Source organism: Phalacrocorax aristotelis, chromosome 10, assembly GCF_949628215.1.
Source record: "Phalacrocorax aristotelis chromosome 10, bGulAri2.1, whole genome shotgun sequence".
NCBI classification, from domain to species: domain Eukaryota; kingdom Metazoa; phylum Chordata; class Aves; order Suliformes; family Phalacrocoracidae; genus Phalacrocorax; species Phalacrocorax aristotelis.
The window spans coordinates 26831771-26854867 of NC_134285.1; the positions used below are offsets into that span (position 1 = coordinate 26831771).

The 23097-nt window shown below is 41.5% G+C and overlaps 1 protein-coding gene across 6 annotated transcripts in view; it reads left to right on the plus strand.

Moving 5' to 3' along the window:
- The window catches only part of KATNIP (katanin interacting protein), a 69113-nt gene that overhangs the window by 34428 nt on the left and 11588 nt on the right, over nucleotides 1-23097 (plus strand). For 5 of the 6 annotated variants that reach the window (XM_075106134.1, XM_075106136.1, XM_075106135.1 and 2 more), the window contains 7 exons: nucleotides 262-996; nucleotides 1538-1746; nucleotides 5673-5736; nucleotides 10677-10854; nucleotides 14792-14957; nucleotides 22160-22317; nucleotides 22644-22708. In XM_075106134.1, the coding sequence (XP_074962235.1) occupies nucleotides 262-996; nucleotides 1538-1746; nucleotides 5673-5736; nucleotides 10677-10854; nucleotides 14792-14957; nucleotides 22160-22317; nucleotides 22644-22708 (1575 nt within the window). The remainder of the gene's footprint in view (nucleotides 1-261; nucleotides 997-1537; nucleotides 1747-5672; nucleotides 5737-10676; nucleotides 10855-14791; nucleotides 14958-22159; nucleotides 22318-22643; nucleotides 22709-23097) is intronic. The other variant, XM_075106137.1, reaches the window with a different exon arrangement.

A 23097-nucleotide genomic window follows, 5' to 3' on the forward strand; every position in this document is an offset into this window, starting at 1 on the left:
CAGTCTCAAATGTAGTTGCATTTTTGTATCTTGGCATGTGCTCTGCTCTTCAGCATTTAAGAGTGATAGTTTTTGCTTAAATGGGGAAAGGAAATTGGGACATGTAGCCTTCAAAATAGAGAGGCAATATAAAAGTGCTGGTATAACAGAATTTCATGGTGAGGGAAGACGAATATGACCAGCGTAATTCTGGAAAGTTGGTGTAGTGGTTTGCTTCCAGTCCTGTTTATGCATTAAATGCCTGTGTGATGTTGTTTTCAGATAAAGACTTTTCTGTCAAGGACATAGCAACCTCTAGAGCAGAGTGGCACAATGAGCAAGAGCACACTCTGCAGGAGTCATGGAATTCTTTGGTAAAGTTTAATTATTCCCATCGCGGCCGAATCTCTAACATGGATTTTCAAGGGGATATCTTTGATGAGTTTCTCCATCAACAGAAAATCAACCGGCCTGGAGAACATCAGCAAATGAGGAAAGAGGGACTACAAACACTACCAAAAAGGCAAGAAGAAGAAAATTCTGTGGAGGCACATGATGGAAATGATTTTAAAATTCCTGTTTTACCTTATGGGCAGCACTTAGTGATAGACATTCAAACAACATGGGGAGACAGACATTATGTTGGTCTTAATGGAATTGAAGTTTTCAGCTCTAAAGGGGAGCCTGTTCAGATTTCAAAAATAACAGCTGAACCACCTGATATAAATATTTTACCAGCTTATGGCAATGATCCCAGAATAATAACCAACCTAATTGATGGGGTAAATCGGACGCAGGATGATATGCATCTGTGGCTAGCACCATTTACCCCTGGAAAACCTCACTTTATTTTTATTGACTTTGTGAATTCCTGTCAAGTAGCTATGATTAGGATTTGGAATTATAATAAATCTCGCATACACTCTTTCAGAGGTGTGAAAGACATTATAATGGTGTTAGATGAACAATGCATCTTTAAAGGAGAAATTGCGAAAGCTTCAGGAACCTTGTCTGGAGGTATGCTATCCTTTCTTATTTTCTTTGTGGAAATAAACCAAATACATTTCGTTTGTTTGTTATCACTTTCCACTTCAAAGCAAGCTGGCACTTTTATAGTATTTAGTCCTTTCAATTTCAAAATATAATGCAAACCCCACTAATGCATTCTTCACTGACATTGTGAATTTTAGGAGCATATACAGCTAATCTCTATTCTTAATGATTCTCAATAACATTAGAAAGTCACTAGACATTTAAAAGTTGCAGATTTTTACTTGTTTTCACAGATATGGTCTTTTGCAAAAGGTGATGGAGAAGCTTTTTTCCCATTTTCTTTTATATGTGTTTGAAATTTGACTGAGTTGTCTAGGCTTTTCTGCTGTGCAGTGTAAGTTTAAGAATGAACATACTAATTATATCAGTAGTCAGTATCAATTTACCATATATTATCTTTAAACACTGCTGCAAATTAAATGTAAAGAAGGACTGAAAATAGTTTTTATCCCTCTATATATTCTTTTGTATGGTTTCTCCATTTAATTCTGTATGTTGACTTCAGCTCCAGAGCACTTTGGGGATACTATATTGTTCACTACCGATGATGATATTCTTGAAGCTATATACTGCTATGATGAGACATATGATGGAGAAATGGAAAATGCCAGTTCTTTGAGATACGAGGAGGAGCTAAAAAGGCCAACAACTGCTGATAGGGAGGGAGATGAAAGACCTTTTACACGAGCGGGGTTAAGAGCAGCAGATCAACAGGTAGGGGCCTCTATGTTCAGAACTCTCTGTAAATGTCTTTCTGAAACATGACATGGAAGTAGAAGACACTGATTTCTATGACGGACTAAAGCTCTGCAGAACTACTAATACAGCTATCTATTTTGAAGATTATTTTTTTTTCCACCAGCTCAATGATTTATGCAATTTTTTTAAAGCCCAAGAACTCCTCCAAATTTTGATTTCCCTGATTAATTAATAAGACTGTAAGGAAGGCTATACTGGATTGTATATATATTTTTTCTTTACTTGGATAGAGATTAGAGGGAGTTCTTTTTGATTTAGGTACTCCTGAAAGTCTATGCCACTGTCAGTGTTTTTTTCCATAGAGTTATTCACAGTAGCTGTGCTCCCTGTCACTCCAAAACAAAGATTTTTCCATATTTTCTACACAGTATACTCTTGCTTGTTTCTTCCTCCACAAATTAAATATCTTACATGAAAAGGATCTCCTTCTCTCAACCCTCCCCTTATTTTTCCCTCTTTACTTTTTTGACTAGCATCTCCACAGGTCTCTGCGCATAAAAATGCCCCTTTACTATTCCATACAGTAGGTATTTTACTACTTGGAGGAAGGCCATATTTTGAAGTACTGGAGTCTTGCCTCATACCATTCCAGCCAACAGTCCAGTGTCTGAGCAAAGATCCTGCAAGATTTTCTGCTCAAGATGGCACGGGGCATTCTTTGACCTGATTTCCATCAAATCTTCCTTCTACCTTCTTAGAATCTTCATGAGCATCTACTGTTGCTTCAGTGAGGATATCTTTTCTAGGGGACACACTCTTACTTGTAAGTCTGTGAGGAGATCCAAAACTGAATCAATCCAAATTCCATCTGGTTCAGCTAAAGTGCTCCCAGTGATACATGGTTCCTAATGAGCCCTGTGCTGTTGTCAAGCCTTTCTGGAGGCTTCCTGGAGGCTTATAAGACAAAGGGAGATGTCATGATATTGGAATTTGATCTTGCTGTTAAGGTCATGAGTCAGTGACTCTAAGTCTTTGACTTCTCCAGTGCTGGTTAACACTGGCAACAGTAATTTTGGTCCCATCTTTGCTTGCAGTTATCTTAAACTGTTCAAACACCTTATGCAGTACAGAGTTTCATGAACACAAACTGAAGTTCACCTTTTCTTTTCTTGATCACTTTTTTACTGTGAGCATTCACTAGGACCTCTTCCATTGCAGAAGCCTAGGCCTGGACTGTCTGGTCCTTACTCAGAGCCTCTGCCTTTTATTTTGCAGTTCATCTGTGATGCTCTTCTTCCTCCTTTTCTAACTCTGAAACATGCTGTATCAGCAATGGAATAACAAAAGCTATTGTGACTGAGCCATTGATCTCCCTGTCATTCTGTATTTGCTGGTACCATCAAGATTTTGTAGATGGATCTTACGCTATCAGAATGATACAGATCTATTAGATGATTTATCTTCTGCAGCATAACATTGTCATTCAGACTAGTATTGGGTTTGAACAGTCTCTATCTGTTGATAATTCACCCTGTTGATCATTCACCCTTTTCTCCTGTAGCATGTTCAGTGGATGCAACAGTGTTTTACTGCACTGACTCCAGAGCTTTTCAAAAGCCCTTACAGAATTGTCTTACTTTCTTGTCAATATTATCCGTGGTCATCTGTCTTTCCCATTAATTCAGTAATCATTAACATGTCAACTTTTATAGCAGGTCAGACCTGTAGCTAGTGTATTTGACCCACCTCTGATGGGGCCAGTATTGGATGCCTAGGGAGAATGTAAGAATAGAGCAAACATGCAGTGGTGTTTCTCTGAAACACTCATCCAGCCCTTAGAAATTTGTCTCACAAGGACTTTTTTACTTAATCTTTTTGTTTAGTATTCTGCCGTGGATTTTTGTTGTGTTAAATCATCCGCTAACTTTTTGAATGCATGTGCAGTTTTACAACTTAAAACGCTCAGTGGTAAGTTTCTCAGCTTAACTTGCGTAGCACAAAGAATGTATTTCTCTTTGTCTCTAGGTTCATTTAATGTCCCCTAGTTTTTGTGTTGGAAGAAACTAAACAATTATTCCCTATTCCCCTCTTCAAGCCACTCAAGAGATTTATGCTCCTCTGTTACAGTCTCTCCTAAATCTCTCTGTTACAGAATGGTTAGTCCTACTTTAGTTATTCCTCACATGGAAGGTGCTATACAGTATGGCCAGGCGTAGGAGCATGGTAATACTTTGCACTTTTTTTTGTTTTTCCAATAACTCCTATACTGTGGTGGTATTTTGTTCTAGCTGTAAGGATCTAAGAACATGGGTAGGACAATGTTCACAAGCAGAAGTAGTTGAAATAGGAGAAAATTAGACCGTATCTGAAAGAAAAGATAGTGGGCACCAGTGGAATTAAGGGATCTGAGTAGCCAAGAAAGGAGGAAGAGGGAGAAAAGAGGTGATAAGGTGGCTTGGCACAAATGGTTTATGGCCTGTAAGGGAAGGCATTATTCAGCATTCTGTAAAACCAGTAGCTTTATCGTGTCCATGGGTTTTGATATTCAGTAGAGTTGTAAATTTTAATTCCCAGGCTGGTCTTTTAAAGTTGTTCTGAGGAAAAGGGATCAGACGTCAAAGATAGAGTCACTATTTTGCAAGAAAGGTAGCCCCAGCAGGAGGGTTTTTTTCCACCTTCTATAGGTTATCTGTGTGTGTTTATTTCAGTGCACAGTTCTTGTTCAGTTTCACGTACTTAATTACTACAAGGACATTTGCTGCTACAAGAAGTATATTGCAGTCTGGGAACATATACATATAAGATCCAGGATGTCAGTGGTTATACTGCAGAGATCTAATATAACAGTAGGAGAAAAGTGTTGACAAGCCTTTTGGTTTTTTTTTTAAGGCACAATATATGTCCATTTGATATATTCTGGATGACAGGAAGTCTACTTCTGATGATAAAACTATAGAGAATGAGTCTGGACTTCTAATCTCGTGTTTGGCTTTTTGACTACTAATGATGATTGAGCTGATGTTTTTGTAGCGCTGCTTATAATAATGCCATGATTTCATTTTACTCTGCTATTATTTTGTTTGGAGCCCAATACTGTATGTGTAAAGGTAGGGTTGTTTTCCTCACATGTAATATTTTTATGTTTACCTACAGTGAACATAATTAGCCATTGTGTGATACTCACTCATTGAAATGAAGTCTATCTTCGACCCTTTGCATTTGTCCTTTGTCTTACTAGCCTAAAGGACCCAGTATGATCAGGAAATTTTATCATCTGTTTGTTTACTTTCTGGTTTGCAATATTGAATAGTGTAGGCTATTATTAATTGGTATTGTCAAAGAACAAGCGCAAGCTTTTGGACAAGTTTGCTTGTCTGTTCTGGCCCTTGATTCTTGAGAAGGAATTGTGCTGGCACTATCTGAGGTCTTAACTTCCTTCCAGACTTCTTGTCTCTGCAACATATTTGCAATATGTTGCAAATACTGCATATAATCATTAGCTAATGGCAGTCTGCAGGTAAATAAGAGTGACTTAAGAATTTCAGCCTCTTTGAGTATAGGTAGCCCACACTAAGAAGTCCCTCATTTCATACCTGATATGTGCTAACGAAAAAAAATCCCTAATAGTCTTGACTTTCTAAGGACCCATATGATCTTCTACATTTTGGGTCATGTGTTCAATTATTCACAGGACAGCCTGGCTGGTGAGGTAAAGGGGATGTTGATATAAAGAAGGGTGGATGTAAAAAAAAGAAAACAAACAAAAAAAAAAAAAACACAAAAAAACCCACAAAAAACCCCCAACAAACCAACCAACCAAAACTCAAAACAAAACCCCAAAAAGGAAATAGACAAAATCCCAACCAAAAGCCCCCACTTTATAAACAATATGTCTGTAATGTATGTATGATATGCATGTTCATTGTTGGTTTACTTTTTAGGTTCAAGAGCCAGACCCTCTCTCTGAAAGTATACCCAAGGAGTCAGGAATATTTACTGGAAAATGTAAGTTCTTATATTTACTTCTTGCTTAACCACCCTCCCCCCTAACACATTATCAAGGAGGATCTGATTTGTCAGAGCTGTACAGAACTTCGTGACAGATGTCAAGTCTAGAATAAAGAAGAGTGTCTAAAAGGGGTAAGGGAATCTTCAGCAGTAGGCTGGCTAATTTGGTGAGGTGGGCTTTAAACTGAAGGACCTGGGGGGTGGGATCCGTTGCAAAAATGCTCACACCAGCACGTCCAACAGGGGAGTAAGTCAGGCCAAGCCGTGTGGTGATAAAGGTTCCTTAGCTGTCTCCCAAGAGGTGAAACAGAAGAGTAATCACCTCAAGTGTATGTATACAAATGCACGCAGTCTAGGAAACAAACAGGAGGAACTGGAGCTCCGTGCCCACTGAGAAGGGTATGACATCATAGGTGTAACTGAAACATCATGGGACAACTCAAATGACTGGGGGATCGCAATGGACGGTTACAGGCTCTTTTGTAAAGACAGGCAAGGTAGAAGAGGTGAAGGAGTTCACTCTACGTCAAGGAACACCTTGAATGTATTGAAGTCAACTATGGTGGTTGCGACTGGTCTGGGTTAAAGTCAAAGGGGTTATCTCCAAGCAGGACCTCACAGTGGGCATCTGCTATCGACCTCCTAACCATGATGACGAAGCTGACGAAGCGATATTTGGGGCACTAAAGCAAGCTTCTGTCCAACAGAACCTGGTCCTGATGGGTGACTTCAACTACCCAGACATCTGGAAGAACAATACGGCAGCTCGCATGTCATCCACCAAGTTCCCGGAATGCGTAGAGGACTGTTTCCTGATACAAATGTTAGATGTGCCAACCAGGAATGAGGCACTGCTGGACTTGCTATTCACAAACCGAGAAAGCCTGCTTTGTAATATCTGGGTTAGTGATAGCCTTGGCTGCAGTGATCGCAATATTGTGGAGTTTGGGATCCTGCTGGATGTGCTGAAGGTCAGCTCTAAGACAAGGGTTCTGGATTTTAGAAGAGCAAACTTCAGTTCACTCAGGGCTCAGTTGGGAGGGATTCGATGGGAAGCTTCCATGGAAGACAAAGGAGTTAGTGAGTGCAGGGGATTCTTCAAGAACTCTCTATTGGAAGCACAAAGCCAAAATATCTCCTACAAAGGAAAGGGAAGTAAGCGGAACAAGAGGCCCCCATGGCTCAACCATGACCTCCTGGGTCTACTCAAATCCAAAAGGGAAGCATACCAGAGATGGAGAAGTGGAGGATTATCTGTCAAGAACTACAAGGGCCTAGCCAGAGTGTACAGAGATGCATTTAGAAAAGCAAAAGCACGGCTTGAATTGAAACTGGCTGTAGACGTAAAAAATAATGAGAAAGGTTTCTTCAGACATGTCAACGATAAGCTGAAAAAGAAGGAAAACATAGGCCCACTGTTAAATGGAAAACGAGAGTCAATCACCAACGATGCTGAAAAGGCAGAGGTCCTCAACACTTTCTTCACCTCTGCCTTTACCAACACTGTTGGGTCCCAGACTTCGGGAATGAAATTGCCGATTGATCCAAACACCGACCCACCATCAAGTGAAGGAAGAGTTAGTACATGAATTACTACAGGAGCTTGACCCATACAAATCAATGGGCCCTGATGACATCCACCCGAGGGTGTTGAGAGAGCTGGCTGACATCATTGCAAGGCCACTGTCCATCATCTTTGAGAAGTAATGGAGAACTGGGGATGTCCCAGAGGACTGGAGGAAGGCAAATGTCACCCCTATCTACAAGAAAGGCTCGAGGGAGGATCTGGGTAACTATAGGCCCATCAGCCTTATTTCAGTCCCTGGGAAAGTTATGGAATGAATCCTCCTGGGGGCCACCACAAGTCCAATGAAACACGTGATTGGGAAAAGCCAACATGGCTTCACTAAGGGCAGATCATGCTTGACAAACCTGGTGGCCTTCTATGAAAAAGTGACTTGCCTGGTTGACATGGGGTGGGTGGTGGACATTGTCTACCTGGACTTCTCCAAGGCCTTTCATACAGTCCTCCACAGTCTCCTCCTGGAGAAACTAATGCATTAGGGCCTAGACAAGTGGTCTGTGCAGTGGGCGGGGAACTGGCTGACAGGCCGCACCCAAAGGGTGGTAATAAATAGCTCCTTTTCCAAGTGGCAACCTGTCACAAGTGGAGTCCCCCAGGGATCGATATTGGGCCTGATGTTATTCAACATCTTTATAAGTGATCTGGATATTGGGATGAAGTGTAGCCAAACAGAGGGGAGTGGTTGATATGCTAGAGGGCAAGGCTGTTCTTCAGAGGGACCTCAGCAGGCTGAAGATATTATAACCTCATAATGTTATCTAATGTAACCTCATGAAGTTCAGGGCAAATGCCAAAGGCCTGCATGGGGGATGTAATAACCCATGCCACAGGACATGCTGGGGGCCAGCTGGCTAAAAAAGCTGCTTTGAACTGAAGGGCCTGAAGTCCCTGTAAGACCACAGTTGAAGAAGAGTCAGCAGTGCAGCTTGCAGTAAAGGTGGCCTGCTGCCTCCTGGGATGTAAAAATAAGCGTGCAGTCAGCAGGGCAAAGAAAGTGATTCTTTTCCTGTATTCAACACTTGTGAGACTGCTTTTGGCATATGGTGTTGAGTAAGGAGGTCCCTAGGACAGTGTTGTGGTTCAGCCCCAGTTGGCAACTAAACACCATGCAGCCGCTCGCTCACTCCCCCCACCCCTATGAGATGGGGGAGAGAATTGGAAGAGCAAGAGAGGGGGGAAAAAAAAAAACAAACCAGCCAAAAACTATTGGGTTGAGATAAGAACAGTTTAATAAAATAAAATAATAATGATATTAATAATAATTATGATAATAATAACAATAACGATAATAAAAAGGAAAAGGGAAAAAGGGGAAAAAACCAAAACCACAAACGATACAACTGCTCACCACCCGCTGACTGACACTGCCAGTCCCTGAGTCGTGATTGCTGCTTCCCTCCCCCATCCCCAGTTAACATACTGGGCATGACATTACATGATATGGAATATCCCTTTGGCCAGTTTGAATCCGCTGTCTTAGCTGTGCCCCCTCCCCTCCCAGCTTCTTGTGCACGTGGCAGAGCATGGGAAGCTAGAAAAGTCCTTGACTAGTACAAGCACTACCCAGCAACAACCAAACATCTGTGTGTTATCAACGTTATTTTCATACTAAGTCCAAAGCACAGCACCATGCCAGCTACAGTGAAGAAAACTAACTCTATTCCAGCTAAAACCATGACAGAGAAGAAGAAAATTGACATCCTGGTGCGAGTCTGGTGGAGGAGGGTGACCAAGATGGTCAGGCAGCTGGAGTACCTGATGTGTGTGAGAAAAGCATGAGAGCTGGCTTGGTTTGCTCATCCCAGAGAAGAGAAAGTGAAAAGGGAGATCTTCTTGCTGTCTGTAGCTATCAGGAGGGCATAAAGAGGACAGATCCAGGCTGTTCTTGGGGATGCGCATAGGGATGGGTTGAGAGGCAGCGGAAACAAGGTAGAAAAGAATTTCCAACCGGATATTAGGAATTCTTTTTCATCCTGAGGGCAGTCAAACACTGAAACAGAGGCTGGAGAGGTTTTGAAGTCTGGTAGCCTTGGAGACATTCAAACTTCCACTGGATAAGCTCCTGATAGACCTCATCTAATGGGCATGCTCTGAGCCTGGACTCAGACTAGACACCTCCAGAGGTCCTTCCACCCTGCATCATTCTGAGATTCTCTGAAGGCATTGGCATGGTGATGTGAACATTAAACCTTGTGTGAATAGCTGCTTCACATTATCTTTTCCCTTTTGTTTGAAAATATACTCAGGTTTTGCCTGAGAACTCTTGCATGTCTGTATACTAAGCAAGTTTAGTCTTAGTAATTGCCTTGGGAATAGCATCTAATATCAATGTAGCCATAGCACCAAACTTGTCAGGTAATAGAACTATTTATTTCCTAGTGTCCCTGCAAATACTAAAGAGATCTTACAGCCAAGTGAATTTATGTGTATATCAAGACTTAGTCTAGTGTAACTTGCTACACCTATTTATAGGTAATTGGGCTGGATGGCTTAATAGCTTTAATGCTTGTTTGTTTTACAGGGCATCATGACTACTGGTGCTTCTTTAGACATTATCCAACCTGATTATTTCTGGGCTTCTGTAATGTGTGAAATGAAAGATATTTTTAATTTACAATGGTGGGTTTTTATGGAACCTGATCAGATTGGAATATTACGTGTTATATCGGTATATTTTTTTAGTAAGGCTTGAAACAGGTGGATCTGAAGATACACGTACAATTTTTTGTCTGCCCAATTTTTCTTTTCTATTCATTTTCTGGAGATGCAGGCTAATCACCATTGCTGCTTTTCACTAATGCTGCTCCATTAAAGTACTTCCATGTGTGCGGTTCTGAAGTGAAGATAGTAACTTAAACACACTAGTAAACCAAATTTGATTTTTGGTTTAACTATGAGTTGGTGTTCTCTTAACAATTTATGGATTTATGAGAGACTGGGTTTATATGAGTCTATATAGTCATTTAGCTGGCAAAAGATTACTTCAGACTAAGAGGTCTTTTCTGTCTCTGCATACTCACAAAATCTGTCATGTAACTGCTTAAACATATCATTGAATTACTGTCAGTCTACAATCAGTGTAATGAGACACTTGATAACATGCTTGATCAGGGGTTGTACAGTCAAAGTGAACAAGATGTTGGTAGCCCACCAAAGCGGTCTAACACAGATTTACAGAAAGTACTATGCTATTCCATGGGGGTAGGCATGCAGACCACGAAGTGTCCAAATACAGCATATAAAGTTATTTAATCTAAACAAAATACACATACTGCTAATTGTTGGGGCTTGCATGCATGCTTATATTGTCTCCTTACTTTGAACGAGTAAGTATGTATATTCTTTTATATAGGCCTGCAACTGAATTTTACCATGACCTGGGGAGACTCTCATTACCTTGGACTGACAGGACTTGAAGTGATAGGAAAGAATGGTCACGCATTAAAAATAAGTACAGGACAGATTTCTGCTTCACCCCAAGACTTAAATGATCTTCCAGAGTATACAGGAGATTCCAGAACATTAGAAAAGTAAGTAGCAAAGGAGTTGGATTGTGCAAGTGTTTTCTGCAGGGCTCTTTTTTTTTTTTCCTTCATGCCTGTTGTTTCCACCAACATTTTTGGAGTTTATAAATTTTAGATGCATTTTACATCAAACTTTATAAAGTGACAGAATTATATAAACTTTTATTATGTTAACATGTGTTAATGTGAACATGATTTTCTTACCAATACAGCTCATTCTTGGATTTCACAAGCTACACAGGAACAGCTTGTTGTAGACACATGAATGGGATATTTCCAAAAGTTGGTAACATGCCTGGTTGGTATCTCTGCTAAGGACTTTCCAGGCAGAAATGTGGGTGTTCTGTAGCATCTGTCTATGCATATGCAGTGATACTTATGCAGGATTTCTAGGATAATTTCAAGGAAAATTTTCAATTTAGCAAAGCGTGAGGATGTATTAGGGTATTGCACAAATAGGTGCCGTTCTTTTGGCAATTCTGCAGCTTTTTTTCTTTTGAAATGCCAATGAAGTTTTATTCATTGATAAGTATACTTCCTCAAATGAACTTGTACTTCCTAAATGGTAGCAGTATAGAAATTATAGGCTCTAGGTCTGGAGAGGACTTGGCATTTGTTGTTAGTGAAGCTGCATCCTGTTGTTTGGGTCATGTCGTGGAATCATAGAATGTCCTGAGTTGGAAGGGACCTGCAAGGATCATTGAGTCAAACCTCTGCCCCTGCACAGGACAACCCCAAAATTCACACCATGTGCCTAAGGGCTTTGTCCAAATACTTCTTGAATATTACCAGGCTTGGCACCATGACTACCTCCCTGGGGAGCCTGTTCCAGTGCTCCACCACCCTCTGGGTGAAGAACCTTTCCCTAATATCCAACCTAAACCTCCCCTGGCACATCTTCCTGCCATTCACTTGGGTCCTGTCATTGGTCACCAGAGAGAAGAGATCAGCTCCTGCCCCTCCTCCTGCCCTTGTGAGGAAGCTGTAGAACACGAGGTCTGTGCTCAGTCTTCTCCAGGCTGAACAAACCAAGCGACTGTACCTGTTCCTCATACAATTTCCCCTCTACAGTCTTCACCAGCTTTGTGGCCCTCCTCTGGACACTCTCTAGTAGTTTTGTATCCCTAGTATACTGTGGCACCCAAAACCACACATTACTCAAGGTGAGGCCGCACCAGCACAGAGTAGAGCAGGACAATCACCTCCCTTGACCGGCTGCAGTGCAGTGCTTGATGCTCCCCAGGACATAGCTGGCCCTCTTGGCTGCCAGGGCACACTGTTGGCTCATATTCAACTTGCCGTTGACCAGGACCCCCAGGTCCCTCTCCGTGGGGCTGCTTTCCAGCCTCTTGTTCCCCAGTCTGTATGTATATCCAGGGCTGCTGTGTCTCAGGTACAAAATCAGCACTTGCCCTTGTTAAACTTCATACGGTTGGTGATTGCCCAGCTCTCTAATTTGTCTGGATCTCTCTGTAGGACCTCTCTGCCCTCGAGAGTGTCAACATCTCCTCCCAGTTTTGTGTCATCAGCAAACTTAATTAGTATTCCTTCCAGTCCTGCATCCAAGTCATTTACGAAGACATTAAAGAGTACTGACCCCAAGATGGATACCCTGTGGAACCCCGGTAGTGACTGGCCGCCAGCCCGATGTAACCCCATTTACTATGACCCTTTGAGCCCGACCTGTCAGCCAGTTGCTCACCCATTACATTATGTGTTTATCCAGCTGTATGCTGGACATTTTTTTCCAGGAGGATATCTCGATTTTAAAGGGTATTTTCAGTTGTAATTCTGTCCTCTGGCATGTTTATGGTCTTGTGAGTAATTTTTTGAGTTAGGACTTCTCTTTTCAAAGTCTTTGTTGAGTCTTCCTTAGAATCTTGTATTTATCTACATCTACACTGACTCTGTAATTTCTGCTAATCTGAATAATATAGATGTCAAGCTTACTTGTATATAACTCCTCAGTTCTTCTGCCTGTCTGTATAAAAATCTCTTCTGTAGGCATCAAGATCTAAGAAATCTTCCCATGAGATCAACTGCGATGATCTCTCCAGACTCCACCATGATGGACCCAGATGCAAAGAAGTTATTTAGCTTTTCTGTTACTCTTATCTTGTCTGGATACTCCTTTTACAGCCAAGTCATCTGTTGATCCTACAGAATTTCTGGCAGGCTTTCTGCTCCTGATGCATTTGAGGATTTTTATTTATGGTACCTTTTGCTTGCTAGCCTTCATATTCTTCTTTGGCCTGTGCATATACATTTAGCCTTCCAGAGCTTATGATCCTATCAATTTAGGGTGTTTTGATGATGACTTTTGTTGAAAGATGGATTATAATAACTTTCTCTGTCCTGTAACTGAGACAGGCTGGCTTTGATTTTTTTCAAGTCCTCCCTCTTTCTAATGTCCTTCTCAGTAAGTGGGATGCATTTGTTCTGTGCTTCCAGTATTATATCCCTTAATATTCTCTCTGCTGTGTGTAATGATTTTATTTAGTTTTGTTGCTCTTTTTTTTTTTTCTAATATACTTCATAATTTTTGCTTCAGACCTTTTGGGGCACAAGAAATGGGCTTTTTTTGCTTTTGATATTTCTGCAAGCATTTTGAATTTGAGTACACTACAGTGCTCTTCATCTCTAGAATTTGGAATATGTCCTGTGTACTATTCAGGACCAAGTCAAGGATTATATCTTCTCTCACGGGTTCCCTTATCAGTTCCTCTGTGAAAGTGTCATTATTCAAACCTTTTTCTTTAAGGACCTGCCAAGTCTGGCACTCATTCCTCCATTAAATAAATAATAGTAAGTACATAGGGCAGTGTACAAAATTAATTACAGTGAATAATTAATTCATATTCTTCTTTACTCCGTCTTTGTATGCTATATTTTGTGTAGAAGAATATAAAGTCAGAATTCTAAAACGAGGAAATAATGGAATTTACTTTATCTAGTCAGCCTGAAGTCTGTGCTTTTATGAAAAGACATTGTCATGCTGGTAAAAAGCTTTTTAAAAAGTAGGAATGTGCCTAACTGTGCATGTGAAGAAGGATATGAAAAAACTCCGCTTCTTCTCTGGGTTATCCAGCTCCTTGTTGGATTCAGTATACTTGCATTGGCATAGTAACACACTGCAGCATGCCAGGTATACTAGTTTAGGCATGGAACTATATTACAGAAACACAGAATCACAGAACCACAGGTTGGAAGGGACCTCAGGGATCATCTAGTCCAACCTTTCTTGGAAGAGCGCACCCTAGGCAAGATGGCCCAGCACCCTGTCCAGATGACTCTTAAAGGTGTCCAACGTGGCCGAGTCAACCCCTTCCGTGGGGAGATTATTCCAATGGTTGGCTGTCCTCACTGTGAAAAATTTTCTTCTCTTGTCCAGTCGGAATCTCCCCAAGAGCAACTTGTGTCCCTTCCCCGTTGTCCTCTCCATGTGACTCTGTGTAAAAAGGGAATCTCCATCTTCTTTGTAGCTACCCCTTAAGTACTGGTACATGGTGATGAGATCCCCTCTGAGCCTCCTTTTCTCAAGGCTGAACAAACCCAGTTCTCCCAGCCTATCCTCATATTAATAAGTTATACTGTGGCTGGGGCTTAGAGTTTTGCCTTCGGCCATTTTGGCACAAAGGTAGTTGAGCTTTCCTCTGCCTGCGCCTGTTCTCACAGGGAAAACCTAAGGATTTTTCTCTTTTTCCTCAAATGGACCCAACTAAAGGAAATACAGTTTTTTCTCCCCCCACTGTCTTTAATTCAACAATTTCATGTTACTTTTTGATATTTACTGTGCATTTTAATTGCATGCACATGGGCACGATAAGCCCTGGAGGCTGAAAGTGGCATCTAGAAAAAAAATTAACACCTAGTGAAGTACCTGATTTTCACAAGAAAAGCAAGCTTTTCCTTTTCTGCAGCTAATGGATTTTTCTCTTTGTAGGTTAATAGATGGGACTAATATCACAGTTGAGGATGACCATATGTGGCTCATTCCCTTCTCTTTTGGAGAAGATCATCTGCTCACAATCTATTTTGATAAAATTGAAAGTATTGCAGGGCTTCGCTTTTGGAACTATAATAAATCTCCAGAGGATACCTTTAGAGGGGTAAGTAAAAGAAAAGGAGCACTGCCAGCAAAAATATACAGCAGTGCATTGGAAAATTGATAACTGTGATGAATGAATATAGCTGCCTTAATGGATCACCATAAATCTTTCTAGATTGTCTGAGTCTGAATTTTGTGGCAGGTGTAATGCATTTCTGTCTCCACAAACAGCAAATATTGAAAAAAAGCCAGAGATAGTTTAAAGAAATCTTCACAGCTGATTTTTCTAAGAGGCACATAAAATAGCACATATTGTTTTCAAGATATATGATTCTGAAGCGGTATCCTCTCAGTATCTAGTATTTATTAGGCCTACCATATGATTCTTTATTTCCTGGAATACAGGGAATGGTAGAACAGGGGACACATCTCCAACAGAAATTTTGTTTAGGTAAGTCAATCAATACTACCTTTTCCAAGAAGCAAGAAGAGTCTCTAGAATGTTGATGTTTATTAGGGAAAGTTGACATCTTCAAATAGTTTGGCTAAAGTAGTTTAGCTAAAATTGTATAACATATCTCTTGTCTTCTTTTTTCAAATTGCTTGTTTTATATTTTTTCTCATATTGAATTCTTGGAATTGACTGGCAATCAACACCTGTTGGAGATCATGTTGGAGATAGCTGGCACTCTAAGTTTGACTGTCCCTCATTTCCCTGTTTTTTCTCAGATACTATACATGCAACTTGTAATGATAATGAATAAGTAGTTGCTGTTCATTACACAGGAAGTTTATGAATCCATTCGTTCCCAGATCTTACCCTTCATGTATGACTTGCGTTCTTGATGTCCAAACTCAGTCAATAGATAGAAGAAAAATGTTGGTATATATTAAGCTAGAGAGAGAGAGGACAAAATCAGCAAAGTTCTGGAAAAAGTTCTAGAATTGAAGTTGGAGGCATGGATCCTTCACAGGATTGGGCAAGATAGTGGCAAAAGTTGCAGAACTGCTTCTTTGTGTAAATTTACCTTCCAGGAGTTGCTTTAATATGAACACTACATAAATAAGAGGTGTTCCCCCTCCATGACAGAGCCTTGACATCTTTTAATATCAGCATGGGGTGCTGTTGAGTGCCAAAGACTGACCAAAGACTCCCAGAGGGCCAAAGCGTAATATCTTTCATATAAGTCTCAACTGATCTAGAGATTTTAACATCTGGCACATGATTTTGTAATACATTGCATTAACCCAACATGTTTGACACATGGGAGGGTTCAGGAGCATGTTCAGCTTACCAGCTAAACATACCCCTATATAACAGCTAGGGTTTTTGAGTAAAATCTGTTACTCAATTGATAGGAAAGGACTTTTCCCTATGACAGTGGTGCAGCTCTGGGACAGTATGCAGTGATGGGAGACTTTCAAAACTAATTTGACAAGGCCCAGAGCAACCTGATTTAGCTTTGCAGGTGTCTCTGCTCTGAGCAGGAGCTGTGGCTGGAGACATGCAGAAGTCCTTTCCAACCTAAATCTTTCTGTGATTCTGTGTACAAAATGCAATATGAAGAACTGTCTTTAAGTGGTGACATAGAATGTTTCTTACTACTGTTGTAAGCCCAAGCTTCTCCAAGGCAGAGCGGGGGAGCAAAGTTTGAACATGAATTTTCATACCAAATGAACTTCCTTTATGTGTGTCTCAGTTATTAAAAGAAGGAAAGGAATAGCCAAATCCCTAGAATCTAACATGGAATTTGGCCTTTGGAGGCCAAACCAAGAACGAAAGAAAGGAAGGTATATCTTCACAGTTTGAAAGGTAGAAAAAAGAAGTGAGTCTGATAAAGTATGCGTGCAGGTGGCATACCTGTAAGTTCCATTACAGTTAGCGGGTACAATTTAAACAAGGAGTTCATATCTGCAGTCCTTTAAATGGATGAAATTAATTATTTGGAAAACTGAAGATGCAAAGTATCTGCTGGGCCACAGAAAGAGGCTTTAGACTGTAAACCTAGAGCATCATGACATCTGTCTCTTCAAGTATTGCTGTTCCTTCTAAGAAACAGTCCCTGGGTACGAGATATAATGATTTGCTAGGCAGCTGTAGAGTGGTGGATTCTGTGCACAGCTTTAGTATGAGAGGGTAATGGCAGAGAACTGTCAAAATGAAGGCTTGTGTACTATTTCCAGCTCTATGAAAAATTACCTTGTGAAAGCTTTGTTATGCGATTTGTAAAATGTTATGTGTGACGGTTGAGTGCCTTCTCAGATGATGAAAATTACTTAGAAATGAGGGCTGTAAAGGGCACATAAATATAAGCAGCTGTGGTATAAAAGGTAAGATTTAATCTCTGAGTCTCTAGACTTCCCATTCAATATGTGTTTCCTAAACTAAAGTGTGTTTCAGTGGGTTTTTCACTTCCTCTCCTTAGCCTGGCAGACTGATTCAGCTGGAAAGTAGCATGCAGAAGTTTCTGATATGAAAAAGATATTTCCTTTCTTTGCTCACAAGCTTATTAAAGTTGAAACCAGAAATAGTTTTTTCTCCATACTTGGTGCTCATACAAACATGCCCTCCTAATTAATCTTCATGCTGTTTGGAAATGAACTGAGCACCTCCTCTAGTCTAATACAATACCCAGGGTTTTCAAATCAAGAAATGCTTGTGTACAAAAAAAAAAACTTCCTGAAAATTACCTGCTTTTGGGATATTGCATGTGTAACTTAGTTAAATTGTAATTGAATAAAAAATCATTTACAAATGGAAAAATATGAAAAATGTTATGAATATCAGGTCACTGATAATATACGGGCTTTGCAGAGAACTCAATGTTTTTAAGTTCTTCTCAGATAGACATCTAAAATGGAAATTTTAACTATAAATATTGCATATATTTCTTAATAGAAATCCTAATAATGAAAATTAAATATTTGCATACAAAATGAAGTTAACCTCAAATTATCATATATACATCAGTCATTATAAAATCCAAAGGTTAGAAAACTGGCTCACATTACCTTTAGACTAAATTAAGTCTTTTGTTAACTAAATTAATCTATTTTGGTTCAGTCGTTAATCAGCAAGTTTTCATGATAGTGCCGGTTACAAGGCCATCTTGTTATATTTTGCAAGTATTATTCCTTCCTTAACGACTAGTTAGTGAAAGACTCGGTGCAATAAATGCTGCTTGTGATTAACATTAAGTTGTATTTAACATATTTCAGGGCAAGATGCAGTGATACTTGTTGCTGCATGATTGAATTATTGTGACTGGGATCCTGCATACACCACCAGGTGGTGCTAATGGGGGAGGGTAAAGGGGCCAGGACTCCTGTGTCATCTGAATAAGTATGCCTGAATTATTTAGTTTAATCTTCAGATATTGTATAAGATGTGCATGCATCTATGATGTGGACAACACTCAATTCTTTCTGCCTGGTAGGGTACCTCTTTCTTATTCATATGCCCTTAGGTTACATACAGCACTGCTTGGTAGATGAGTTTGCATGATCCTGGAAAAGTCCCAGTGCCACCTGCCACAAAGATAAATAGAACTGGTGAAATACAGGCTTTCTATAAATGCAACAGACACACAAAAGAGTCTGCTCTCGAGAGAGAGCACCAGGTTATGTGATTTCTTAATGGCTAGCTTCAGCCAGTGCTGACCAGCCAGGCCCAGTCTAGCAGTGCATTCAGATGCATGATGACTCTGTCTCCTCAAATCACCTTTGTGAGATATCAGAATCATAGAATGGTTTGGGTTGGAAGGGACCTTAGAGATCATCTAACTCCAACCCCCTTACCATGGGCAGGGACACCTTCCACTAGACCAGTTTGCTCAAAGCCCCATCCAGCCTGGCCTTGAACACTTCCAGGGATGGGGCATCCACAACTTCCCTGGGCAGCCTGTTCCAGTGCCTCACCACCCTCATAGTGAAGAATTTCTTCCTTATGTTTAATCTAAATCTACGGTCTTTCAGTTTAAAGCCATTACCCCTTGTCCTATCACTACATGCCCTTGTAAAAAGTCCCTCTCCAGCTTTCCTTTAGGCCCCCTTCAGCTACTGGAGGGCTGCAATGAGGTCTCCCCAGAGCCTTCTCTTCTCCAGGCTGAACAACCCCAACTCTCTCAGCCTGTCTTCATAAGAGAGGTGCTCCAGCTTCGTGGCCCTCCTCTGGACTCACTCCAACAGTTCCATGTCCTTCTTCTGTTGGGGGCCCCAGAGCTGAATGCAGTACTCCAGGTGGGGTTTCACAAGAGCAGAGTAGAGGGGGAGAATCACTTCCCTTGACTTGCTGGTCATGCTTCTTTTGATGCAGCCCAGGATATGGTTGACTTTTGCATATTGCCAGGTCACATTGAGCTTCTCATCAACCAACACCCCCAAGTCCTTCTCCTGCTCTCAATCCATTCCCTGCCCAGCTTGTATTTGTGCTTGGAATTGCCCCCACCCATACACAGGACCTTGCACTTGGCCTTATTGAACTTCACGAGGTTCTCCTCAGCCCACTTCTTAAGGGTCAGGGTCCCTCTGATGGCATCCCTTCCCTCCAGCATGTTGACCACACCACACAGCTTGGGGTCAACAAACTTGCTGAGGGTGCACTCAGTCCCACTGTCCATGTTGCCAACAAAGATGTTAAACAGCGCTGATCCCAATACTGACCCCTGAGGAATGCTACTTGTCACTGGTCTCCACTTGGACATCGAGTTGTTGACCACAACTCTTTGAGTGCAACCAGCCAGCCTATTCCTTATCCACTGAGTGGTCCATCTGTCAAATCCACCTCTCTCCAGTTTAGAGACAAGGATGTTGTGTGGCACAGTGTCAAGTGCTCTGCACAAGTCCAGGTAGATGATGTCAATTGCTCTTCCCTTCGCCACCAACGCTGTAACCCCATCATAAAAGGCCACCAAATTTGACAGGCATGATTTGCCCTTACTGAAGGCATGCTGGCTGTCACTGATCACCTCCTTATTTTCCATGTGCCTTAGCGGAGTTTCCAGGAGGATCTGCTCCATGATCTTGCCAGGCACAGAGGTGAGACTGACTGGCCTGTAGTTCCCCGGGTCTTCGTTTTTTCCCTTTTTAAAAATGGGGGTTATGTTTCCCCTTTTCTAGTCAGTGAGAACTTCACCAGACTACCATGACTTCTCAAATATGATGTATAGAGGCTTAGTGTCTGTCTTCACCTGCCACCTCCCTCAGGACCTGTGGATGCATCTCATCAGGCCCCATGGACTTGTGCACATTCGGGTTCCTTAGATGGTCTCAGACCTGATATTCTACAGTGGGCAGTTCTTCATTCTCCCAGTCCCAACCTTTGCCTTCTGTGACTTGGGTGGTGTGGCTTGAGCACTTAGCAGTGAAGACCAAGGCAAAAAAGTCATTGTGTACCTTAGCCTTCTCCATATTCTGTGTAACCAGGTCTCCCATTTCCTTCTGGAGAGGGCCCACATTTCCTCTAGTCTTTCTTTTATCACTGATGTACCTATAGAAGCTTTTCTTGTTGCCATTGCATCCCTGGCCAGATTTAATTCTTTCAGGGCTTTAGCTCTCCTACCCTGATCCCTGGCTGCTCAGACAATTTCTCTGTATTCCTCCCAGGCTACCTGTCCTTGCTTCCACCCTCTATAGGCTTCCTTTTTGTGTTTGAGTTTGTCCAGGAGCTCCTTGTTCATCCATGCAGGCCTCCTGACATTTTTGCCTGACTTCCTCTTTGTTGGGATGCATCACTTCTGAGCTTGGAGGAGGTGATCCTCGAATATTAACCAGGTTTCTTGGACCCTTCTTCCCTCCAGGGCTTTATCCCATGGTACTCTACCAAGCAGATCCCTGAAGAGGCTGAAGTCTGATCTCCTGCAGTCCAGGGCAGTGAGTTTTCTGTGCACCCTCCTCGCTGCCCTAAGGATCTTGAACTCTGCCATTTTGTGGTCACTACAGCCAAGGCTGCTCTTGAGCTTCACATTTCCCACCAGCCCTTCCTTGGTGGTGAGAACCAGGTCCAGCATAGCACCCCTCCTCCACTCGGTCTTCCTGGTCAGGTGGTCTGTAGCAGACCCCCTCTATAATGTCACCTGTCCCTGTCCACCCTTTAATCCTGACCCATAAACTCTTGCCCGGCTCCTCATCCATTCCCAGGCGGAGCTCTGTGTGCTCCAGCTGGTCATTGACATAGAGGGCAACACCCCCTCCTCATCTTCCTTGCCTATCTTTCCATTCCAACACGCCAGTCATAGGAGCCAACCCACCATGTCTCCATGATGCCAATAAGATCATACCCCTGCAGGCGTGTACATATCTCCAGCTCCTCTTGTTTATTCCCCATGCTATGTGTGTTTCCATAGAAGCATTTAAGTTGCCCCCCCTCCCCGCCCGACGAAGCTGACTTACTGTCTGGAGTGCCTGGAATTCCTTTGTGCTGCTCCTCAAGTGTTCTCTGCTAGCCTGTGATCCTTCTCCAGGCTCTGGGCGTCTATTTCTGGCACTGGCATCAAACTGGTAGGAGTGGGATGGATTGAGGTTCCCCTCACCTGGCAACTTTAGTTTAAAGACCTCTTCACCAGCTTGTCAAGCCCATGACAGAAGATGCTCTTCCCCTTCTCTGACAGATGGATCCCATCAGTCCTCAGTAGACCAGGTTTCTCAAAGCGAGTCCCGTGGTCTAAGTAGCCAAACCCCTGGCTGACTTGAAAGCCAACTCTCTTCATTCTGTTCATGTGTATGTATTGCTGCAGGCTGGGGAATCACAGAATTATTTAGGTTGGAAAAGACCTTTAAGATCATTGAGTCCAACTGTAAACCTAACACAGCCAAGTCCACTACTAAACCATGTCCCTAAGTGCCACATCTACATGTCTTTAAATATCTCCAGGGATGGTGACTCAACCATTTCCCTGGGCAGCCTGTTCCAATGCTTGATAACCCTTTCAGTGAAGAAAGGAAGCTTCAGTTTGCTGAGATCTAGTGAGATGTAGCAACTGAAGGATCTCTTCAATACAGTCTTTTTAATTTTTTTACCCCAAATCCTCACCTCTCCCATCCCCACCAATGTCAGCTATGACACTCTGAATTGCACACTCTGGATTGCAACTGGTATCTACTGCTTTAGCCTTTCTTTTGCCAAAGGAAGTCATACTATAGAAGAATGAAATAATTATAACAAAATTATTGAAATTGTTTCAGTCTCTGAAGTGAATTGTTTTGGTTGTTTTATTTTATGTAATGTAATGTCATATAATGTTATGTCACATTATTTTAAACAAGGCTAAGGTAGTCCATGTGTTGCTGGATGGTCACAGCATCTCCCCACCAGAAGGCTTTCTTATCCGCAAGGGACCAGGCAACTGCCATTTTGACTTTGCCCAAGAAATTATCTTTCTTGACTATCTGCAGCCCTGGCTGACTAGTAAAGTACAAAGGAGGTAAAGTAGGATGTTTCTGCTATCTGAACGACACAACTTCTCTTAACTGTTTAGTATACTTTCATATTCTCTATTGAAGCCAATTGTATGAGTCACCCGGACAAAAATATGAAGCACTAAGTGCAAAATATTTTGTTGGGCTTTAACTATGTACTGTTAACCAGATTTTATTGAGATCAGAGGACACTCTAGTCAATAATAGCAGGTGGGGAGGGGGGGAGGTTGGGAGGTGATGTTTGTGGAGGCTTAGTTCTTTGGTTTTGTTTTTTTTTGTTTCTGAATGAGCCAAGGGTACATAAACTATTTTGTCTTGGTTTTTTTGGCAGGACTTGTTCAAAGAGGGTGGAACAAGCTAGTATGGACTATGAAGCACCGTTAATGCCTTGTGGCTGTATCCTCCTCTGTCATTTTCTTACTTGTCATATAGAATATTTTAGAGTTATATACTGTGGTTATGCTCCTGACCTTTCTGAATCCAGCAATTTCTGGTGCTTTAAGAAATTAACAAGATACCAAGAATATAAGAAAGGCTTCCATTAAGTATGAATTAAGAATAAATAAATGGAATGTAATATATGAATGTGTGACCTGTTTTCAGATACTCTGGTAGCTTTTTCTCCTGCCTTTTTTATAATTCATCCAAGCTGGAGCTAGAGGTCCATTAGCACAGTATCCAGCCAGGCTATCAAAGCTAGAAGTAGCCTTCATATTGTTGTATATCTTTGAATGTTTGTATGGCCATTCAGTTTAGGGGCGTATTTGCTGGCCAATTATCACCTG